Genomic DNA, 24,475 nt, shown 5'->3' on the forward strand with positions numbered 1-24,475 from the left:
GTTTAACTAATTAAAACTGTTCCTGCAGGGAGAAATATGACTGGAAATAGATTTGCTGACGGTCAACAGGTTGTTCTGTGGTTGGCGGAGGCTCACCCCAGTGAAATGTCAATATCACCTATTCAATAGCTCAGGATGTTGTTCAGAAAACTGCAAGAGTGAGTCACTGAGACGATAGGCCACTGTCATAACCTTTGAGACCTAAATATGGAATCTTTTGATGCTGGTCTGGCATCAGTTTTGCTACCTCCCGTCCAATCAGTGTAATGTCAAAGCATTTCTGTCTTGCTTTGAGAGTGCGATGAAAGCAAGCTTGTGAAAGGTTACTGTCTAAAAGAAAATGGACATGGTACATGGTACATGGGCTTGTTTTTGCTATCACCCCAGACTTAGTTGTACACTGATTCCCAAACAGGGGTACAAATTATGTTTTGATTAAAAAGATATCCACATATTCAGTAAGCTGTAACATCTGAACACATGAATGCACACTTGACCGGACTGACCGTTAATTTTATGAAGAAAATGCTGTAACAATATGTACTTTTAATCTATGTAAAGTCCAACTTAACATCAGTACAAATGATCAAATGTGGAACAGGACGGGTGGTGTTGATGATGAGGGCTGTTGGAGTACGTTTGAAAATAGTGGAGTAGGATATTATTAGATATAATTGTTGAATATGACTTAGGAATGTGTTTATGAAGAACCACTAAAACACAGCCCACAATTACACACTGACAAACAAACTCATTTTCACTCTCGGCATTCATGAGTGCAAACAATGATGCTTTCCATTCCATCCTCTATCCAATCAGAGGAGTTTACATTCTCATCAATTCCCACGATGGCTCTGCTCAGACTGGTATTCATGCATTTCTGGCAACATAACAGATGCAGCCAAGACAATACCTAAAGACCACAAAACGATGTGTGGCAATTCTATGAAATGCTTCAGCCATTGTTTAGTGAACTTACGAAAAAAAACAGGAACTGGAGCCATATATCCTTGACAACACAAGGTCATTTTTAGACTAAATGTAGACTCATGTCATGTCAATCTGGCTGCATTTTAATGAGCCATGAAAACTGCTGGTACAAGTGAAATGGCCATGTGTGTTTATGCATGCAAAAACAATAAGGGAATGACATTGGCTGACTTTGTCATTAGTTGTTTCTTCATCCCTTTGTCTGATATTGCTGTGAGAAAATCCCGGGGTTGTTTGCACTTGCATAAGGTGTTGCAATGTTGTTTGTTATTGGGTGTAAAACTAAGATGCACAGATATTGACAGGCCACATACTATATCACTTTTATTTTTAAACAAATATTTGCATATGTTAAAGTAAGGCATCCTTATTAATTCATCAATGTTGAAAAAAGCGTGTGTGATGATACGGCCCTGTTTTACCAGGTCAAGCGATGATGTCATCTGGAAGATCAGCGTGGGCTTCCCTTTAATAGGATCAATGCGTGAGTTTGATCAGAAAGGACACACAAGGGGAAATGTGATTAAGAATACAGCTGGCGACAATTTAAAAAATATTAAATTAAGGTGTCAAGTTAAGCATGCAAAAGGCGTATATAGCATATATGTTTTAATTAATAAAATCCCCTTTCAGGATTTGGCAATAAAAAAAATCAGTGAAACATGACATTGTTTCAATACAGTCTGGTGCAGGTCACAAGTTGAGTTCATGTTGTGCAGGGTCAATTTATGGCTGTTAATCACACCACATGGACCTCAGCAGATACAGTTTGCTCAAATGAAAGCAAACTTGTAGTTGTTAACTTCATCTTTTTTCTGAGTACTTTATTGAGAACTTCTCATCCACATGGGCTTGAAAGCAGAAGTTTCAAGTTGATGTTATTATCTTGGTAACGGCCACACAGTCCATTTAGTAAGTGTTATGAAGGTTTCGTATCATATAATCCTCATCAGTAGTTTGAGATTCATTCATTTATTGACATGTTTTGTTTTCAAATGTATGACTTTCTGAAAAAAATCCATTCATATTGGTACTTGAATGATAACAGTGAGTGAGTAAAATTGTTTACACACACACACAAACTATATATATATATATATATATATATATATATATATATATATAAATAAATATGAAGGCAGCTGGGTTTTAACCCTACAGTTCTCTTTGTGGCCCTACAATCCCCAGGCCCTCTAGATTAAGACCACTTATGTATAACTGACCTAAAACATAGAAAGCATCACTAGATAGGATAACAATGAACTTTTCTACATATTGTGCTTTAATAAGATCGTGAGGAAAAAATCAACATGTTGATTTTGCAATCATTAATTTTAGTTATATTTAACAGTGGGGTATAAAACAAAAAAAGGAAGTAAAGCAAACAACAACAAAACACAAGTTTAAAGAGCAAAACATTTAAAACATAATTGTGTATGTATGCATGTACTTTGTGCTAAAATAATCGAAGGCTGTCATAAGATCCATTCCAATACCACTGACTTTTCTTTTTGTAATTTCTAGGCCTACCTTAAATGAATGCTGGCTGACAGGCGCAGGTTCTTACATGGCTTGGGTTAACTGCACTACTTTACCTCAACCTTAGTCTCCACAGCTTCTCCAAATAAACGCCAACAGAGTCACAAGGAGGGGATACCTCCGCTTGTCTTCCTCTACTCACAGGCTGGGCTCACAGGCGCCCTCTACGGGGCAGATAGCGCGCCCACAGCTGCTGCTCTCCTGGAACTGCCTGACCACTCAATCCACGCGTAATTCCGGAATCAGGACTCACTCACACATTCCTCCTCCAAGTGTGGAGCAAGCCGGCAAGGAGCAGCCGTGTCTGCGACAGTGTTCTCTCACACCCCGACAGCACGCCAAGGGACGGAGGACAAAGAGATGACACTTTAGATGTAACACTCCAAAAAAGTATAGGTAGGGTTCAAGTTGCATTAAACAAAGAAGAGTTGCCAGTTAACCCCGCGGCTCGGGGTTAACGCTACGACGGCGCTGTCGACATGGATAAAGTTATCAATTGCTTGTTTGCTGCAGTAGCCCTGCTGTTGTCCGCACGAGGGGAAGTTTTTAAAGGTAAGGAGGATTACCTGGAAATGTTTGCACGTGCAAAACATATGCGCAGTCTTGTTTTTATGCCACAGCAGAGGAAACTCCGTTGCTTCACTATATTGTCTGATAGTTTACTCGCAATTGGAAGGCTCTAACTAATGCTTGTGGTGTAAATTAGCTTTAACTAATGCGTTTGGTGTAAATTCGCTTTAACTAATGCTTGTGGTGTAAAGTCGAGCATAGCCTACTCGTGGCAGCGCGAGAGAAACGTAAGTTATGAGGATGGCATTCTGTAGACAATAAAAGCTGAAAACGATTATTTTGCTGATATGTGTCACAGTTACAGCTACAACACTGGCATCCATCAGTAGTTTGTTCTCACCTTCTGTGCCGCTGTGCGCAACGAGCAGGTGCGCTACGGGGCACAACTCCGCTGCTTTCAACACCAAGATTTACATGAGCACAAGTTGAAGGAGTTGAATATTTGCGTCTAACTTTATCTTGATAAGTTGCTGTCTAATGTGATTCAATCAAGGGATTCACGCGCCGAAATGTCTCTGCATGCACGCTCTTGGTCGTGAAAGGCGAGGTGATATGCCAAACGAGACCTGTCCACCGTGAACTCCCCGTGAACTTAATTTAGGATATGATGTCCCCCGTCGGTTGTCACTTAAACGTGTAGTTAACCGCCTAAAATGTGAATTATAATGGTGAGTTCGTTTCATCCCAGTGTTTTGGTCTTAACTGCCAAAACAATTCCACTTCCATGCATCAAGTCCCATATGCCAGCTCTGTTGTAGTATTGTTTTCCATTTATTTGTTTTCATATTTTTCCCTATTACTGCCAACCACTAAAAAAAGTATAGTTCATACAAAACGCTTTTTTATTTTTGTAGAACTGTCTGTGTGCAGTCCCCATTCAAAAAGCTTTTTTTTAAATAAATGAACTGGTAAAAAAGTATTTTTTCCAAATATACCTCTTTCCTTTGCATGCACACTGGGAATATATGCTTGTGGACATCTCTGAAAAGTGTTTGTCGGATTTCTTTTGGATTTCTTTCTGCAAATGTGATGGATTTTGATGCGATCACTGTTTGACTGATTGTTGACTTCCCCCTATAGATACAAACCAGTACTCCTACTCATGTTAATGCTATTCATACAGGGGTAACCTTTATTTTGCAGTAAGTCTAGTCAAAGCTTTATGAAGAAAGAAAAAGTTTAGGGTTTAGTAGTCATTTGATTTATTTGAATTACTGAAATATTAGAGCAGACTTTTACCGTCAGTGTAATGGCCATAGATCGCCCAAGGGGACTTAACATTGATAGTCTGTTTTAACCCCTAAAGGGATCATTTCTGTCTCCACAATATCATTACCTATGTTGAAAAAAGCCACATCAGCCTATACTTATGCCAATCAATATAGAGACAATAAATGTCCATTCGAGGGTGATCCATACTGCCAATATAATTTTTAAAGTTGCATTTCCAACCTTAAAAAATGGCCTCATATCTGAATGTGTCAGATTTTTATATCCTACTTATACTCTGAGGGAGCGGTGTGTGAGGTGAAGTTATTATGTGATGTGTGGCTTCAGTAATAGCTAGATGCCATGGGATTCAACAGACAACTGATGCGTTTTTGGAGAGCCTGTTGGGGGCAGCATGGTACACATATAATATGATACCCAGATGATGAAGTCAAGGTACTGGAGTGGACGACCACGAGTCAGACATTCAGAATTCCGGAGAACTTTGGAAACTATTTGTCTCAAAATGTCAATTTGATCACAACTCTGGTTTAACAAAAACAACTTAGCTGATAAACTAATTGCATTTGTGTTACATTTATGTGTCCCCACTTTCTACAAACTGCTCCTTCTTCTTTTTTTTTCTTCTTTTTTTTTTTACAGAGGAGAACTAGCGTATTCAGAGACCTACAGAAAAAGTATTGAAAGGTTTTATGATAAACAGTTTTTTATCAATCAGACAGTATGAATGCCATGGGTCAATCAAATGCCTGCAAACTCTCTTACCCTGCAGCTCAAAGTATTTACAATCCATTTTTGTGTCAGTCTTGCCCGCTGGCAGCCTTTAGGTCTGAGATTTATTGGAGTGGGCTGCACTGTAGGGCTCCCAGTGGTCCCGAAACCATCGATAAATGTGCTCCTAATTGCATGAGTGTGTGTGTGTAAATATGTAAACCGGGAGGAAATCAATTGTGTGTGTGTGTGTGTCCGTCTGCGACATTTGTTATGGGGAGTTTGATAACAGCTGCATGTGATAATTAGATCACTGAGGTAACCAGAGTACCAGTCTACTTCACTGCACATCAGCTCCTTGTGACTGTGCAGCCACAGTTCAATCACAAAGAAACAGTCCTTTGGAGGTCTTTTAATTTACCCATAAAAAAATGCACCTGCATATCTGCTCTCAAGTGGCATGGTAGAGATGAACTGCTCTTTTTTTTTTTCCTCCTCTCCCTGTTGCATTCAAAGTGTCTACTCGATACTCTAGGTTCAGAGAGAAGGCAAAAAAAAACAAGACTATAAATCACTTGTTGTATACAGGTATGTCCAGTGATTCTGTTTTCTACATTATGAGGACGTTTCTTTTCTTCTAGAAGGTCTGGCCTTTGATATCTATACTCTGTCTTTTGACCGAGCACATTAAATTCCAGTGAGCTGTGCGCTTTGTTATGTTTACCACCTTTTCCAGCAGCCATAAAACCTGCCTTGTTTTCTGATAGGGGTGAGCCGTGTGTTGAGAATAATGCCCATGCTTGGAGTGTAGAGCTGTAGTTTGTCATTGTAGAGTGACTGCTGCTGATAGCGTCCTGGTTGACCGATCCTGATTGCCATCCAAGCTGTGACTAAGAAGTGAAACAACACATTGGCTGCTTGGGAAGATAAACAGCACTTCATTTGAAGTCTGGCAATAATTTAGATAGTTTTTCACTCATGAAATGTTTTCTTTTTTCCCCCCCTTTTTTTCTCCCAGCTGACTCAGATTTAATAGAGACTTTTCCGAAAGGTGTCCTGAAGGGTGGCAGTTTCCTTTGTGTGAGCCAGTGGAGAATGAAATTAAATATGCATGTGATTTTTTTTTTCTTTTTTTTTTTTCTCCTTGATGGCTTTAACCAATGTTGGAGGAGGGGGGGTGGGAGCTCCATGGTGATTGATAATAGTACAAAGCAGAAAGTGAGGTGTCCACATTCTTCTGTAACTTTGCTTTTCAGACACTTTTATTATGATGATAATGAAGGCGGTGGAAACACATGGATTTACTGAAGTTGTTCAAACACGGCAGGTACATGCGAGTTCCTAGAAAAAGGTCTGCTGAGTTTGTCAGCAGGGCTGTCTAAGGACTGATCCTAGCTGGTACACACAGGAGGGGGGGGGGCATTTGATTTTTAATATGTCTTGGTAGAGGACTTTAGTACCCTATTTTATATAGTATGTGGCCTGTCAATATCTGTGCATCTTAGTTTTACACCCAATAACAAACAACATTCCAACACCTTATGGAAAATTACACCCCAAAACACTAAAGCAAAAGAGCTGTCAGTAATGCATGTTGCATTGGTGCATTTTGTTTTTTGATGTTAAAACCTTTTTAATGCATCATATCACATAACGTTATTTCCCTGACCATTCCCATTGCAGGAAAATCTGCAATCTGAAGCATCATCAGCACACTTCAGAAACTGATGTCCTTCAAAATTTAAGATCAGTGACTTTAAAACATTTTTTTTTTTTTTTTTTAGAGAGAGAAATCCATCATATAAGAGGAAGATATTTAATTATCTAATTTGCTATCCTTGTTAGACTTTTATCAGAATAACAAAACACGTTGCATTAGGAGCAAAAGGCACAGCTTGAAACATTATTCAGCTTTGTTTGAATGGGAAAAGTCAGCATCTGTTCGCTGGAAGTTGCCAAGAGGCATTCTTGGAAATGTAGGAAATCAATAACTGAAGTAGCAACAGATAAGGGAGGTTGAGGAAGAGTCGAAACACCAGAAATAATAAACATTCCATCACAAAATAAACACAAAAAAATAACATGATGCATAGCAGTGCAAGAATAACCAGGGGTGGAATTGTCCATTAGTTTAGACGGCAGGTAACAAAACAAGTGCGGAGATTGAATCAGGCAGGAATCTATCCTGTAGAAAGGTTTATGATTGACACAGTTTGACTCTTTAAATTGAACATTAGCCAATATGTTGAGTATCTGAGTTACACAACTCTATTCACATAGGAAACATTAGTAGTTCATACTTTACTTTTCAGATAAAGTCTTGTTCTCATCTTCTTCACATTGTGATTGTTTTTCACTTTATAAATTATTGGGTATTGAACTTCTATACAAAAAAATAAGTGGTATTATAGGTTAGCTTAAGAAGGCAATTGAAAGTGCAGAGTGTTTGTGACATATTTTTTAAGTTATCTCTGTACTCAAGCACATGGGATTAAAAATGACTATGAAATTGTCCTGACTCTCAGCTTTAATTTGGAGGCGTTTGAGGCTATGTTTACACGCGGCCGGCTATTTTCATAAACGGACATGTCAACCTTATGTCCGTTATGTCAATGTTAGAAAACTAGTCTTGAAAATGGATATGCCGTCAAGAGCATGTCAAACCTGTAGGTGGCAGTGTAACCAGAAGCTCAAGCCCACGCCAATCAGAATCCCGAAGATATAGCAACAATAGCAACAAATAACTTCCTTTCTCTTCTCCTCCTCACTTCCGTGGTTGCCTAAACCTCCATTTGTTTCAGTTTACATGAAGACGTACAAAAAAAGATTTCCAAAATCTCCACTCTGGTCAGTGTTTTTAGAAAGACTTGTTTTCAGAGGCAAATTCTCTGTTTGCGTTTAAACGAAGGGCACAAACAAAGGGAAATGTTTCCTGTTTTCATCAAATAAACATTGCACAAAGTGCCTTCCTTTTGTAATATGTAAATCCCCATTTTGGGGTGCAGAAAGCAATTGGCTAGTTGGCTAATTAGCTGCTCAGCTGCAGAACAGCAGGTAAACTCACCTGCAAATACATACTTTGGTCCGGATAGATGCTGGTGGTCCTTACTTTTTAAGCCCAATAACAACACACTGTCTGCCCATGGCAGTCCATCAATCCCAGACACCAACACACCTCTCCAGCCGGCTCACACAAAAAGAAGCATTTCTGATTTCTATTGTTTCTTCCTATTCAATGGTACAAAACTATTAGTCTCGCATTAACAGGCCTATCTCCACAGCGTTGCACAGGAAAGTCTGGTTAGTCCAAACAAGACAGGATAAAAGAAAAACATGCTCTGGTTTATTGACATTTCATTAAACCAATCACAATCGTCTTAGGTGGCGCTAAATGCCGGACGCACGTGTGGTGCCCCTGAAAAATAGCCTTGTCTCTGTTTTTCTGTTGTCATATTTTCAAATTTGTTGTTGAATTTCTATCAGCTGACACTCGGGTGAGTGAAACACATGATGATTTGGATCGAGTCAGATGTCTGACCTGCGCGGTCAAGAACATTCCACTGTTGACCACAAATAGCTCGTTGTGAGCTTGCACTGTATGTTTAAGATCTTTGTCCTGCTGCCCTGTCCTAAGATTGGGGGGTGTTAAATAAAATGACTACCCACACTGTTCACCAAAAATGAATGTGAAACTAAAGCTTAATTAAGCCTTAAAGCTTAAATTAAAGCTGAAAGCATGTAAATAAAAACTGAAATAAAACAAAGTCTCTAAAGTTAAAGTGTGGGAGTATAGAGCGAAAACAACAACAAACGTGACAGTCCATATACTAAAATATGGTAATTGGTAAAGTGCTGGCCTATCGCGGGCACTTTTCTGCAAAAGAAAGTGAGTCAAATCTTTGAATCCAAAGTCTACCAATATGGTTCATCATCTTCCTATCCCTGGAGTGCCACTCCACATTCAATCATTAACTGTTGATTTGCAAGTGATTTTATTTACATTCTTGAGAGGCAGTTATAGTTTGAAGTTCGTTCTCGAGGCGCCTGATGTGGCTATGTTATCTGGGAGCTCTGCAGCGGAATGATAATTGGCCTTGAGATGTGACTGTGTGAAGGATGCTGGACAAACAGAGAAACAGCTCTAATTATACACAGCTCCTTCTTCAAATGAAGAGGATAAAAGCTAATGAATTGCACACAGGCCAGCGCAGGGGCTGCCTAATGAAGAGAGTGAGAGACAGAGAAGGGAGTGTTTGCAAGAGAGAGAGGCAGTGTTTGTGTGTCAGGCATGCTCGAACAATTCTGTGATCTCATCACCATGTTTAAAAAAAATAAAAAATAAATACTTGGTAGAAAAACAACTTACTATGCAGCTGATCATGTTTACTGAAGTTTTCATTTGTTGTAGGTGGCTCAGAGAGTCCAGGCAGTGTAGGGAAATTTCACTAATTAATGCTCTAAGGGTCTCAATTGTTATTAATGGTGACGAGAAGGAGGAGGGGAACGGGGGAGGTGTAAGAGAAGTAGTTTAAATCAGGACATGTGTCTGCTCAGTTAATTGTTAGTCCTCATACATGCGTACCATGGGTGAATGTCAGCTCAACAGGTTTATTCAAAATTCAAATTTAGGTGTTTTATTTGAAAATTGTTCACTCCTGCTATCTTTGGAATAAAATTTATTTCACTGACCAATGATTTGGCAGTTTCACTGATTGTAGCGTCCCCGGCTGAATAATGGTCTGGCTCTTTATTAACTGATGATTCAGGAATCTTTATTGTCGCTTTGCAACATTCCTTATTACAGATTGAACATCTTGAATCACCGTAAGAGCTGAGAAAAACATGAAAAAACACAACACCTTCACTTTACATTCACTTCGCTGTAGTATCTCTCAAGTGACAGGCTAATGGCAATATGCTACTGTTAGCTTAACTTGCAAACTTGTATTCTCTAATCTCTGCAAAACTACAAAACGGTACACAACAAGTAACTCAGACTACAAAAGTTGTAACATAAATGAAGTGTAAAACTAACATACCTTGTGCCTCTAACAGCCAGGTGCTAAACTATATTATTGTATGCCTTCGTTCGACCGCTTTTTCCTTTTCGTTTTGTGGCCGTACATTTTACTTCCGGTTTTCGGAACTTTCAAAATAAAAGCATTAGCGTCGGAAAATGACAACCAGAGAAACACTATTTACACTCCCACCAAATTATTAATGCTTTACAGAACAATATAGAATGTAAAGACAAATAATTTACCCAACTGGATACTTACTAAGGACAAAAGCAAACAATAGTCTCATATCATATGTCCATTTATGAGACTATGATTTCAACTCTTTGTATAGAGAAAGGACATGGTTGATAGGTCTTCAAACTGACTCTAGGAGCAGGATCAGCTTCTGAACTGGGCGTTCGATGATGGATGGCTTGCCAGAATGTTGTCCCTCCTTTTTCATCTTCTGTTCACCAAGACGTATCTTTACCTTTCTCACAAGTCCATCTTTATCAGTTGTTGTTTGTACAACTTTAGCCAGTCTCCACTCATTCCGTGGCAAATCCTCTACCCTCTCTATGACAATGTCACCGACTTTTAGGTTCCTTCTTGGAGTGTGCCAGCGTTGTCTGATGGCGATATTAGAAAGGTACTCCCTTTTCCAACGACTCCAGAACTGTTCAGCAAGATACTGAACATGACGCCACCTCTTACGAGCATACATGTCCTCTTTGATGAAGCTGCCAGGAGGTGGTAATGCAACAACAGACTTCATTGTGAGCAGGTGATTCGGTGTTAGTGGTTCAGGACTGTCTGGATCAGTTAGGTTGTCAACTGTGAGCGGCCTACTGTTCACAATGGCCATTGCCTCATAGAAGAATGTCCGAAGAGAGGCATCATCCAGCCTACCTGGGGATATTGAGAGAGTGGAACGAAGCACGTTCCTCACTGTTCTGATTTGCCTTTCCCATACTCCTCCTGCAGGCTTGAGTGGGGAGCGTTCAAGATGAAGTCGCACTGCTTTGAGCCAAGAAGTAGTAATACGATTTCCATCCAATTGCTTGAGAGCCTCCTTTAGTTCGTTTTTGGCTCCCACAAAATAGTTCCCTGGTCACAACCGTATTTGGCGTACAGCTCCTCTTACAGCAAGAAAACAACGAAGTCCGTTGATGAAGGCATCTGTAGACATATCATTCAACATTTCAATGTGGACAGCCCGACATGAAAGGCATGTGAAAAGGAGTCCATATCGCTTGTGCTCCTTGCGTCCCTGTTTTGTGTGAAACGGACCAAAGCAGTCCATACCGCAGTAGGTAAATGGGGGTGATGGATCTACACGTTCTGTTGGCAGGTCTGCCATTCTCTGTTCCTCAGCTGGTCTCCTGAATTTTCGACATTTGACACATTGACGAACATATTTAGCAACAGTTCGGTTGATTCCTGGGATCCAAAATCCATTTGATCTTATCTCATTAATGGTGAAACCCTTTCCTTGATGTCTGATCTGCTCATGGTAATGAGCCATTATCATGATGGTGATATGATGATCCTTAGGGATTATCATCGGGTGTTTCTGCAATGCAGGGAGAGATGCATTTTTTAACCTTCCTCCCACCTTGAGGAGTCCATCTTGATCAAGAAAAACATCCATTAGACGCAGTTTGCTCTGAGATGGAAGTTGAGCTTCCTTGACGAGGAGCTTGATCTCCTCTGGATAAACTTGTCTTTGTAAGTCCTTAATGATGATGCACTGTGCGTCTTCTCTCTCCTTCACAGAACTATGACCTGTTGACTTGTTACCTTTGACACGCCGGAGGAGACGTGCCACTGCTTGCGTGGCCTTGTACCATGAAGAAAACCTTGACAAGCGATCTGAGAGACTTACTTGCTCCTTAGTCTGTACATTCAGAGTCTGAACGCCTTTGACTTCAGGGTCGCCAATCTGGATTTCTGTGACAGTGTACACAGCTGGGGAAGTTCTTTCTCCCATAGAAACTGAGGTCCTGTAAACCAATTTGATGTGACAAGTTTGCTTGCACTTGAGCCTCTTGAAGCGAGATCAGCAGGATTTTTATCAGTTGGGACGTATCTCCATTGCTCTGGTGTTGTGCTGAGACGTACCTTTTGTATTCTGTTTGACACAAACGTGTGGAAACGCCGTGCCTCGTTATTGATGTAGCCCAAGACCACTTTGGAGTCAGTCCAGAAGTACTCGTCAATGTCTGTCAGACCAAGCTCCTCCTTCAGAGTGTTGCTCACTACAACTGAAACAACAGCAGCTGTCAACTCTAATCTGGGTATAGTTGTGACTTTCATGGGGGCTACTCTGGACTTTGCCATAAGCAGGGTGCAATGAACATTTCCATTTTCACTTAAATGTCTCAAATAGGAACATTGGCCATATCCGTGTGTGCTTGCATCAGAGAAGTGGTGAAGCTCTCTTCTCAAGACGAGTCCAAAGTCAGGTGGCACATAGCAACGAGGTATGTTGATTCTCTCCAAATTTGCAAGATCGCTCTTCCAGCTCTCCCACGCTGGATGTAGATCACCACGGAGGGGTTCATCCCAACTTGTACCATGCTTGCACGTTTCTTGCAGAATCCTTTTACCGATGAGCAGGAAGGGAGCAATGAGGCCCAGCGGGTCATAAACAGAGGCCACCATGGATAGTATGCCTCGACGTGTTGCTGGCTGATCTTTCAGGGATATACAAAATCTAAAGGTGTCAGATTCAATGTGCCAATGGATTCCTAAGGCTCTTTCCAGTGTGGAATCGTTGAAAGCAAGGTCGAGAGCTTTACCTCGATTGCACGCTCAGATGGAGGTATTACTCTCTAACACCGTTTTGTTGTTACACACAAACTTGTGCAGTCCTTAGACCACCTGTAGCACAGAGTTTCTGAGCCTCCTTTGCAAGCTGAATAGCTTCACTCAGTAGTTGCTGTGGCTTGTAACACCGTCACAACATAGAAATCCTCATGAGAAACAGTGAGCCAAGGGGAAACGAGTTCTCATTCTCCTTGGCCAAGCGCTTCAACCCATAGTTGGCGCATCCAGGTGATGATGCAGCACCAAAAAGATGTACCTTCATGCGAAATTCTTGTGGCTCAGTGCTGAGATTTCCATCCTTCCACCAGAGAAAACGTAGATAGTCTCTGTCAGACTCCTGCACATGGAACTGATGAAACATCTTCTCTATGTCGCACATTAGAGCAGTGTTGTGCCGCCTGAATCTCATAAGCACACCAGTCAGATTATTAATTAGGTCTGGGCCTGTCAGCAAGTGGTTATTTAAGCTAGTTCCCTTGTGCTTAGCTGAGCAATCAAAAACAACACGGAGCTTTCCTGGTTTTTTCGGGTGGTAGACTCCGTGGTGGGGTATGTACCATTTTTCGCCTTCCTTTCCTTTATTGTGAATCTCCTCGGCATCCCCCTTTTCAATAACTTCATTCATGTACTTCACGTAGTGTTCCTTGTAGGTCTCATCCTTCAGTAACCTTCTCTTAAGGTGACTGAGCCGAACAATGGCTAGTTGCCTATTGTCAGGGAGGTAAGGTCTCTCCTTAAAGGGGAGCGGCATTTCATAATGGCCATGAGTGTTCTTGTGAATGCTGTCCTCTAATATATTCAAGAACAGAATGTCATCTTGAGAAACTGTCTTTTCGTTCTCCCTGGCATCCTTAAAGTCAGACTCAAGAACCTTAATGGCATCAGATGGAGTCAATAGTGGAAGCTCTTTGACAGCAACTCTGTGGCAAATGTTTGTGATGCTGGGTGAGTCAAGATGAGGTGGTGCGGATCCCACAATACTCCACCCCAGATCTGTGCGGACTGCATAGGGCTCATTATCTCCTCCCAAGATTACCTGCCGTGGTGCCAGTGCTCTTGAGCAGTTGTATCCTATCAAAAGACCAATCTCACACTCTAGCTGTGGTGGAATTTCATCTGCTATTGCGATGAGATGATTCCAGTGCCTTGCAGTATCACAGGTAGGAATGTGTTTTCGATTCACTGGTATGCAATCTTTGCTGTAAGCCAAGGGGAGATCTATGAGAGTTGTTGAAGTATAACCACGTATTCTGAGACCTGAGACCCTTTCACTGTCCACTAGTTCGTCCCTTCCAATCATGGTTGTTAACTTTAGCTTTACAGGATGAGTTTTCACTTGAAGGATCCGGCTGACATCTTTGTCAATGAAAACAGAATCACTCTGGGTGTCGAGCAGGGCATAAACAAGCTTTTCAGTGGCTGGATTGCTGATGGAGGAAACCCATACTGGCACTATCATAGAAGTGTTGGAAGATGTGTCCTCAGTATCCACATTAAGTGACATTGTCAAAGCCGGTTCATCTGTGGTACCATGGTTTGAGTTTAACGCTGGTGTGGCTTTAGTGTAACTGTCATCATGGAGACAGGTTGGGTGTCTACCCTTGCAGGTTTCACATGAGTGTCTGTGACGGCAGTCTTTTGCATTATGGCCTATCTTGAGGCAACCATAACACAGTCTTTTTTCTTTCACATATTTCCGTCTTTCATCCAAAGACTTATCTTTAAACTCAGGACAGCTGTGTAAGCGATGTTTGTTGTCTTGACAGAACATACATGGGTTTAAACCTGTCCTTGAGTGCACTTGGGTATCAATATTTGTAACTGTCTGTGTATGCAGCACACTGGATTTAGTCCTATTATCTTTGGGATAACGCCTTTCTGTAGGTGACTCTGAGGAGCGAAGGGCTTGAAAGGATGTTATCGGATTACATGCAATTTCTGCTTCCATTAACATGAAAGTAACAAAATCCTGGAAGCCTGGAAATTCCAGCTTGTCTTTCATGACTTGAGTGACATGGCGGTTCCATCGTGCAGCTGCCCAGTCCGGTAACTTTTGTATGAGTTTCTGATTTTCTTCACAGTCGTTCAAAATGTCAAGGCCTTTGACGTGAGGTATGGCTTCTTGACAAGCATGTAAGAAATCAGCAAATGTTCTTAACTCCTCAGCATCTTTGGACTGGATCTTTGGCCAGTTTGCCAGTCTTTCCCTAAATGCTCTCTGTATAGTGAATGGCTGGCCGTATCTGTGGTTGAGACGGTTCCATGCATCTTTGTAGGCCTCATCATCATTTCTGTAAAAGATGCCATCAAGTGTCTTTCGAGCTGGGCCCCCAATGTATTTTCTCAAATAATGTAACTTATCTGCTGATGAGATATTCTTTCTGTCTATGAGTGATATGAATGAAGCCTTCCACTCAATGAACTGAATCGGGTCACCAGTAAATACAGAAGGTTCAGGCATTGGGAGTCTGTTTAGGGCTATTGTGTCTTGCACCGCTTGAGCAAGATACGAAACATCTGTCTGTGGAGGCAGTAATGCTGTGGGAATATTAGTAGGCTGCTGCATGACAGCTGGCGTAACAGGTTGCTGGATGACAGCTGGCGTTACAGGTTGCTGCATGACAGCTGGCGTAACAGGTTGCTGGATGACAGCTGGCGTAACAGGTTGCTGGATGACAGCTGGCGTTACAGGTTGCTGGATGACAGCTGGCGTTACAGGTTGCTGGATGACAGCTGGCGTTACAGGTTGCTGGATGACAGCTGGCGTTACAGGTTGCTGGATGACAGCTGGCGTTACAGGTTGCTGGATGACAGCTGGCGTTACAGGTTGCTGGATGACAGCTGGCGTTACAAGTCGCTGGGGGAACACATGTTGAGACCCTTGAGGGTTATGATCAGGGGAGCTCACGCCAGACTCCAGCAATACTTCCTGATTGTAAACTTCCAATCTAGCTCGAGCCACCTTAACATCCTTTTCTGCTTTTAGTCTCTCCAGTTCACGCTTCTGAAGTTCAAGTTCTTTTTTCTGCTGTTGTTCTAGGAGCTGAATCCTTTCTTTCTGTTTTTCCTCTTGCAGGACCACCTCATACTCTGCTTCTTTTGCTGCTAACTCTGCTGCAGCATCAGCCCTTTTTGCTGCTACAATGGAGCTCATGGAGGGTTGGCTTGATTTACAGCTCGAGTGTTTACTTGAGGGTGAGGCTGTAGAACCATAGATAGAGCGGGCATAGTCTCTTTTAAGCAGCTCACCAAGATGTTGTTTTACAGTTTCACTGTTGAAATCTCCGTCTATGCCTGCTATCCGTTCATAGGCAATTTTAACAATGTCTTTTGTCACTGCCTCACAGGCATCAATACGACGTCTTGTTTCCCCGGATGGAACAAGGTGTGCTCTAATTTCCACATAAATGTTAATGACATTGTCCTTAGCTTTCTCCAAGGTGTCTATTAGAGCTGCAATTTCACTCTCTGGTAAGTCAGTCTTTAGCTGCTCTCTGGCCTTGCGTGCTTGGGTTTTCCACTGTTCGTAAAGATGAATGAGCCTTTTCTCCTTTTTGTGAGCCTCTTCTTTCTGAAATGCAAGCATCTTCTCTGTGTTATTCCGTGGACGACCAGAGCGGCGAAGTTCCTCCTCTTCGCTGACCTGAAAGTTTCCGTTGCCTGGTCTGAGTCCACACTGTCTAGTGGTAGATATCCAGATGCTTCCATTTTGTGAGTGAGTATCACAACCTTAGACCATAACATCAAGTCCTGTTGCAGTCATCGTTCATTTCCATCAGGAGCATATTAGGACTGATGAGGTAAGCTCTTACTGTACGTCCGGGAATAAGGCCCGGGCCCTTTTTTAAAAGATATTCGGGGAAATTTTTATGCCCCCTAAGCTCAAACCTCCGCGTGACTGATTCCCCCGGGGAAGGTTTAATGGCATTACTGTACGCTCCGCTCAGCGCAGGGTGGTCACTGCGGAGCTGTCAAAGCCTGAGAGGGGTGTCCATACCTTCAGAAGAAGAGGGAGCAAGGGAGAATGAGATGGTTGGAATGATGTTGTAGAAAAAATGTACTGTAGTCTTTTGCTGAACATTTGGAAAATGAGGGTGATAATGTGACCGGCCAACGTCTGCCCCTAAACTGGAAGTAGCTTGTGGAAACTGAATAATCTGGCGAAATATTGGTGTTTTCTTTTTTTAATGTCAGTCACCATTTATGTTTTTTACCATTTGGCAAACCTCTTATCACAACAGAAATTATGTTCTCACTTGTACTTGTCCCTGTGCCAGTCTGTTAACTCACAGAAATCTGACATAGGACAAGTGCGTAGCTCGTCTGGGGACAACTTGGTTAACTGCTGTACTGGACGGCCACTATCAAATTCCATCAGCCGGATCAGCTGGCTCCATCGATGTCAGCTTAGTTTTGAACACGTTCCTTGTCTAATTTGCCAGCGTGCCTGAGCAAACAACGCATTGAAAATCAGTAGCCATGGGCTGTACTGCACCGATCTGTTGTACTAAATCACTTTGGTGTTAAACACTGCTTCATTGGACTGTTGAGACACAGCTGCAGGGCCCGTGTTTTTAAGACAAAGCACAGACCAACCAATAACTGGAAAAGATGATGCTTGGCTTGAAGCTTGACTCCCACCTTGTAATTAGAGTTTGTCACGCTAAAGAAATTACAGGGCACAGGAGTCATTAGAAGTGTGGGTGCATCTCTGCATTGTAAACGGAAACAAAGTTGAAAACACGTGTTTTTGGAATAATGCACATCCGAATAAACAAACGGATGAAAATCTGACAAGTTGATTATAATGATAGTTCGCTGCCGGCCTGGAGGATGAATTCAGTTGGTTGTGATGTCTCGGAGACTTATGGTATCAGGGCAAAAGGAGTAATTAATGTGGAAAGCCTCCAGCATCAGTTGGTTTTTCAGCAACGTTATCATCAGTCAGACTGCCTCAGTGTATCATGACAAATTGCACTCTACTTAAACGAGGTAGAACAGAATTAACTTGTTTTTTAAATATTTCTTAGAAACATTAAAGTGAAATCTTTTTTGTTGAATTTTTTATTTTTAGAGCAGTGTGTGCAGTTGTCTTTCTTCACTCTATAGCCTCAAGAGCTACAACTAAAATTCTCTGAACACTATGTATATTTTTCTGTAGTGTGAATATCATTACCCACCGCTCTTGAAGGGATTTGACTAAAATGCAAACATATCTTTTCCCTGTCCTACTAGGCCTTTAAACAAGTCCCAAGCCTAACTGAGAATTTCCCTATTGCCATTCCCAGATTGCTAAAATGTTCAGTTATTCACACCAAAAGCATGTCTTTTTTTCAGTTTTCCTGTTTTGTCACCACATAGCTTTGTTTAACCAAATCTAAATGTCTCTGTCCATTTTCATTTGTATTGCTTATCGTGGTTTTGGCTGCTGTACTCCTAACTTGCCATTTTATTCCTACAAATTGTAGTAGCACAGCAGTAGAATTAGTAGCCTTCACTTGCTGACGGATAGCGTGATGCTAGCTAATATTAAACAAATGAAAGGGGGCCTTTAACTAGATTACTAAACCTAGACATTTCTTTGTGTACTTCTATTGCTAGTCATAGCATTGGTTGCGGCCTGTACTCCTAATTTTAATTTACTAATTTATCTGACAAGTTTTGTAAATGGTTAGAATTGTTATGCATTCAGGAAAGAGAACCTGCCAGTTGTTGCTAGCTAAACAAAACACACAAAAGAGCTTTAATAACTAAACTTAAACATTACTTTGTATACTTTCCTTATTCTGATTTTAATTTCCAAATTTTTTCCTATTCACCTATTTGTGTAAATGATTAGAATTGGTGTCTCTATAACTGTAACCTAACTTAGTGTAATATTCAGATGGCCAGTGATTTAACATGACATTTGTTGTGATAGCTACATTTTGCTCTTTTACCTGCCACAGGTAATACACAGAGCTGTGATTCGATGGTCCGCTCACCTTCCAACCGCACAAAAACATAGCTATTAAATGGTTGTCAAGTACAACTTTGAATATTACATTTTAAGGCGTAAAGCCATTTTAAGTCGGGCTTTTTTGTCCTGAGTTAGCTGTATTTGTAGCATACAATTCGTGTCAGATGACACATTCTAGCTGGCTAGATTTTTTTTTATAATTAATTAATTTCTTTAGAGCAAACGAGTGGAGGTCTTGGACATTTTGTGTCAGATTTTCTTTGACCTTTTACAGCAAATTAAAAAAACAATGTCTCTCATTTATAAGTTGTTTTGTCAGTTAGGTATATATTACATGTAATTTAACAGATTGTGTTCCTCTTGACAGCAGGCACTGTTTTCAGAGTACACTCTGTTCACATTTATGAAGCAAAATGTTATAATTTCAGTGCCAGATCTTATATTGAATATATTTACAATATGTAAGGTATTTTTCTTGTTTCTTACTTTACTCAACTTGAGACTGACAATAGTGGACATGAATGGCACTGCATATTGTTTGTTTTGAGCAAAATGGTATTTTTTATATGACACCCAAGCCTCCCTTGGACAGGCCATGTTGCTCCACAGACTTATTTAGTCGCTGGGAAGTTGCAGCAGCATCAACCAGTGCAGATCAGGATTTCAGTGGCCTGGTGAAGCAGAGGTACACCGGCTGGGTTCAGAGGATGAATAATTCAATCAAATCTCTCACTTCTCGTCGTGAGTCTAATATTCAACAGCACCTGTATGTCTGAAAATCTCTCTCCTTCAACCCACTAGGTTATTTTCCCTGGGGAAAAGCTTACCCCGGCATCATCCCAGCTGTGCTTTCTTTAAACTGTCAGAATAGCAGTGCTGTGGCTGGATTGCTGTGATGGGATGACATGTACAGAGGAAGAATAGTTCAGTGTACTGGCTGCTGTGTGACTGGACTCGGACATACTGAGAAAAATGAACGTAATTATGGCTAGGCATCAAACCCCAATTCTTTTTTGGTACAGACGAAGATGTGTTTAGGTCACTGAGCTTTGTAAACAATTGGGTACTGAGCTGCCATTTTTTCTTTTCAAACTGTGTTACTTATTCTTTGATCATATATTCCCTGATTTGATATTTAACATTTAGGCAGATGAGAAAACAATCGCACCACAATGTCCATTTAGTAGCTGTTCGGTAGCATTTGATTAAATCATATGTACTTTGTCAGCAGATTTTGTCTAGCTGTCATTCAATTGTAGATGTTCAAATTTCCTTTTTTTTCGTTAACCTTTTTAAGGACATCTCATCCGTTTAAACTTATTGTAACATTTAGGCAAAGTTCACGTATAACTGTTTTTCATTTTGGTATTGCACCAACACTGGTGTCATTGCTTATACTGCTACTGATCAACTCCAGAGTTTTCAAATATCATTTTTCTATTGGGTTTTCAAGTAATATTTTTATGTCATTAGTATATGCTTAACAATGGCATATCTGCTATTACTTTAGTTTGCGATCAACAAGCTGAATTTTCTTGCGTTTTTCAATTCCTCTTCCTATCATTCTACATTTCATCATTCAGCCTTCATTTCTATAATTGTCCGAACAAAAGAGGCTCAAGCGTTGACAGATCCACTGTGTCCAAGCATGCGTGTGTGTAGGCGTTTGTGCATATAAATCCATGTGTCGCACATAGCCAGTGTTGGTATCTTTTGTCTGTGCGCCATGTGTGTGCTGTGATTTCCTCCTCGTCCCTGTGTGTCAGGTAGCGGACCCATCTCAGGCTTATTATCAGGGATGTGACAGAAGGCGGCAGGCAGCAGCAGCGAGGCCTTAATGAAACCTGGGGCCTGGCTAATTGGTGACACCGTAGCGTGAGGGAATGAGAGAGGCAGTAACCAGCCTGGCAGGACGAAAGAAGAGGACAACGGGTCTGGCTCTCACACCATTAAATTAAGCCTGTCATGCTCATTTGTAGAACACACAGAAGAAGGGAACACCTACACTGTTCTTATCAAAATCCTGCAAATGCAAAAGTCCCTGCTGGTTGACCCAAGATAGTCCCTGTAACCGCATTTTCTACTCAGCTGAGTTTTTCTTTTCAATCTTCTCCTTTTCATTATACCTTGGCAAGTCTTTCTCTTTTGCTTTCACTCTCCAAGAGCAAGGTTTGGCTAAGCTTGGCAAACCAGATGTACAGTGCGGGTATAAATCCTTCCGTTGTCTCTATATTTTGCAAGAACACCGCTGCTGCATTCAGGGCTTCCAGGATGAACTTTGGCCCCTTTTTGTTTTGTTGCTTGGTTTTTATCATGAATAAACATGTATTTAAATAACATAACCTAGTGAGTTGGATAGGCCTTAAAATGAGACTTTTAGAAAAAAGTAATTAAAAATAATAAAAAGCTAAATTCATAATCCTCATGCACACTTACTTAATTTAATACACTAAGGGGTTTTCCAGCCACAGCCTTATTTAGACTTGAATTGCCAATAGCGTATGGTGGCTAATGCTACTTAAATAAGCTTGAATTCGCAATAGCTGTCACCATGTATGCGCAAGCATCCACACATTCATGCATTTACACTCACTAACACTTGACCTCCAAGCCACATTTTTGCCTGCAATGGCGAATACTGTTGACCCACTAACCCACTGACTGACCGACAGACAAAAAGAGCAATCTATAGAGCTCCTGTTTGCAGCTAGGAATTCTACGGAAACATTTGTAATGGCTTTCTGCCAATTATCAAGAATGACAAACCCTGCAGAAATGTCACACACATATCACGGGTATCTATCTGCACACTTGGTGTAAGTATGTTAATGAGTCTTTTGTATTATAGTTTGGGTTAACCAACCCTTTAGGCTTGCACTGGATGGCAGTACCCAAGGTTGTCGGTGGTTCTTCCTGCCTTGCCCTGGGCTGGCGGTCTGACCCTCCTGCCTCCTGGCTCCCTTATGTCCACCATAGCTTAAGGGCTCCTTTCGGGGTGTCGGAGTTGACCTTTCTCTGTTGGTAGGAGTGGTAACGTAGAGGTGGCGTCTATCTGTCACGCCCCCAGCTGTGTTTATGCCCCAGAAAGGACCACAGGGGCCTACTCCCAATGTTCTATTTGAGCAGTAGCAAATGAGGTGCAGTTTGAGTTGCAATGCTCAGCTGGTCTCATACTGATACTGATGGGCCCTATATGCCCCATTTATTTCTAGCACCAGTCATTATCTGTCATTGAAATTTAGAATTATTCAAGCCATTTAAAAGTTCATTATGAAAAATGACACACACATACCTATAGCCAGCATTTCATTAAGTTAAAGAATTGTGTAAGGAAGCGACTGCTTCGCAGCTTAAGAAAGATTAATCCGGAGACTAAAAGGTGTTCCAATCCTTATGTCTCCTATCTTCACTGGTTCACATCTAAGGCTAAGCTTGCTTGTCCCATAAGATCGTGATGAAAGCACTGGGTGCTTTGACCATGTTATTTTAGACCTGTACATGTAATGACCTGATCAAACATTCTCTGTGCTCATGGGCTGAAAAACACCACAACAAATCAGATTTCCTTCTACTTCAGTTCTCTCCTGTGACAGATCTAGCCCAAGTCTGATCTGGCTGTCCTCGACTACATGAGATCAAAGAAGGCGAAAACATTTAAATAAAAGATTATGTATGAGTTGTAATTAGGGCCTCCTCGGCATTGACAACAGAAAAATCTGTGATTTTGGCTGGAAGATGAAACGAAGGTGGGGTGATATTTATAATAACCAAGTATGAGCTTTAGTGTCACATATTTAATTGAAGAAATCCCTAAAGATTGTCCAGCTTTACCAGGAGCTCCTGACTCAAAAAAGATAGATTAGGATTAGTCCTATTAATTTTTGTTATTGCATTCATGCACATTTAATTTATCCAAGATAATTACGTGTTTTACTTTGATGGCTCCTAATTTTATATGCCCGAGTGTACTGCTGCAACCCCAGCAGTGCATATGTCTTAAACACATTCAAATCCATCCCACAAAAATGTCATCCTCCACATTCTATTCAAAATCATGTGTAGTTGTCGTATAACATTAAGGTACTACACTATGAATTAGAGTGAGTGATGCAAGATTATTGCTGTGGGCAAAACAGATTTTTGCCACACTCTGGAAGCCACATTTTTTATTTTTTTTTTGTACGTGGAAAAATTTTCTGAAGATGTGTCAATTGGCAAAGCTGTAAGAGAAACGGTTTTAATGTGTCTGTGCTACAGCATGTCATTAGAGACAATTTCCCTGCCACAAAGAGGGTCAGCAGAGGGGGTCACATTGTTTTGTGTGCTCATTGGACTATTATCTACAATTGTGGTAGACAATTTTTGAAATTTCATTCTAATCGCTATAAGTAGCTTGGTGAGGTGGAAGTTCATCTTGCACACTTGTAAAAGGGTACTATTTTCAGAAATTAAATAGGACACCCTCGGTTGTGCACACCTTATCTCATACTAATTCACTGGCACACACACTGTGGAGCAGTGACAGTGGCGAGGCACAGAGGCTTATCCTCCTGTGGGAGGAGCTGACATTTACTCTGAAAATTCACCTTTGGTTTCTGCCTCTGGATTTATGATGTCACTCTTATCTCGATTCCATCACAATTTTTCATTACTGTTGTACTCTGTTAGTGTGTGACTTTTCTGTCATGGCTTGTAAGATTTGCCCTCTGAGAATAAAGATTGAGTTGTCTGAATACTTTGGTCTCGCATCGCTGATGTTTCTTAAAATGTGCGCAATATGTAAACATCGGGAAGATATGCGTTGACATTTTAGATGTGTACATTAGGCCTGCATCAAGGCCTCTTGCAATGATGTCAGACTGGATGCCAGACAATCTGCTGGCTGCAGTGGTGGAAGATTCAAACCCTGTGCTTAATTAATGTTTCGCCTGAGTTGCTCCAATTCTGTCAATCCCTAATTCCAGGAGGGATATTATCCTTTGCCTGTTAATACGTTTTTAAACATCTTTTTAATATACTTGGGAATATGTAGATATTTGCTTAATATTTTAATATATCTACTCTATTGCTCTCGTAGGAGAGCTGTCTTGCTGGCATGGTTTTCCATGGAAAAGGTTCTTAGCTTTTAAATTCTTGTCCTTCCCTGTTTGTGTTCAGGAATCCAAAATACTTAATACTACTTTGGATAAAAGTGGTCTCTGAATCACAGGATGTAGTGTCAACTTTCTTTAGATTGATAAGTTTGACAGCACATTTGTTGAAAGGCAGAGCCAATCACCTGACTAAGCCCTGGGTTGTTTAATTTTTGAAATAAATCACATGTAAAGCAGCTCCCACTTTGGGTCCAGAGACAGGCTGAATTCCACCTCAGTGGGCATGCATGATGTTAATGCCCTCTAATATCTGGCAGCACACACTCCAATACTCGGTATAATGAGGAAAACACTTGAAATACAGATAATTCCTCCAAACATGCATGCTGTATTAGACAGATCACATTTTGTTTTTTGGTGCCAACAAAACAATCACAAATTGACTGGAGATCTTTTAAATCATACCAGGCATGGCAAACGGACAGCAATAATCCTACATTTTTAGTACAGACTGCTTTCACTGAGGGAGGAAACTGTTCAGTAATAACATTTTT

General features: G+C 41.0%; 1 protein-coding gene across 12 annotated transcripts in view; it reads left to right on the forward strand.

Annotated features, from left to right (window-relative positions):
• Positions 1 to 2,676: 2,676 nt before the first annotated feature.
• The window catches only part of ptprma (protein tyrosine phosphatase receptor type Ma), a 167,248-nt gene continuing 145,449 nt past the window's right edge, over positions 2,677 to 24,475 (forward strand). For all 12 annotated transcript variants that reach the window (XM_032531513.1, XM_032531508.1, XM_032531510.1 and 9 more), the window contains exon 1: positions 2,677 to 3,081. In XM_032531513.1, coding sequence (XP_032387404.1) covers positions 3,009 to 3,081 — 73 coding nt within the window. In that variant the 5' untranslated portion in view covers positions 2,677 to 3,008. The remainder of the gene's footprint in view (positions 3,082 to 24,475) is intronic.

This window comes from Etheostoma spectabile, chromosome 12, assembly GCF_008692095.1.
Source record: "Etheostoma spectabile isolate EspeVRDwgs_2016 chromosome 12, UIUC_Espe_1.0, whole genome shotgun sequence".
Taxonomy (NCBI): domain Eukaryota; kingdom Metazoa; phylum Chordata; class Actinopteri; order Perciformes; family Percidae; genus Etheostoma; species Etheostoma spectabile.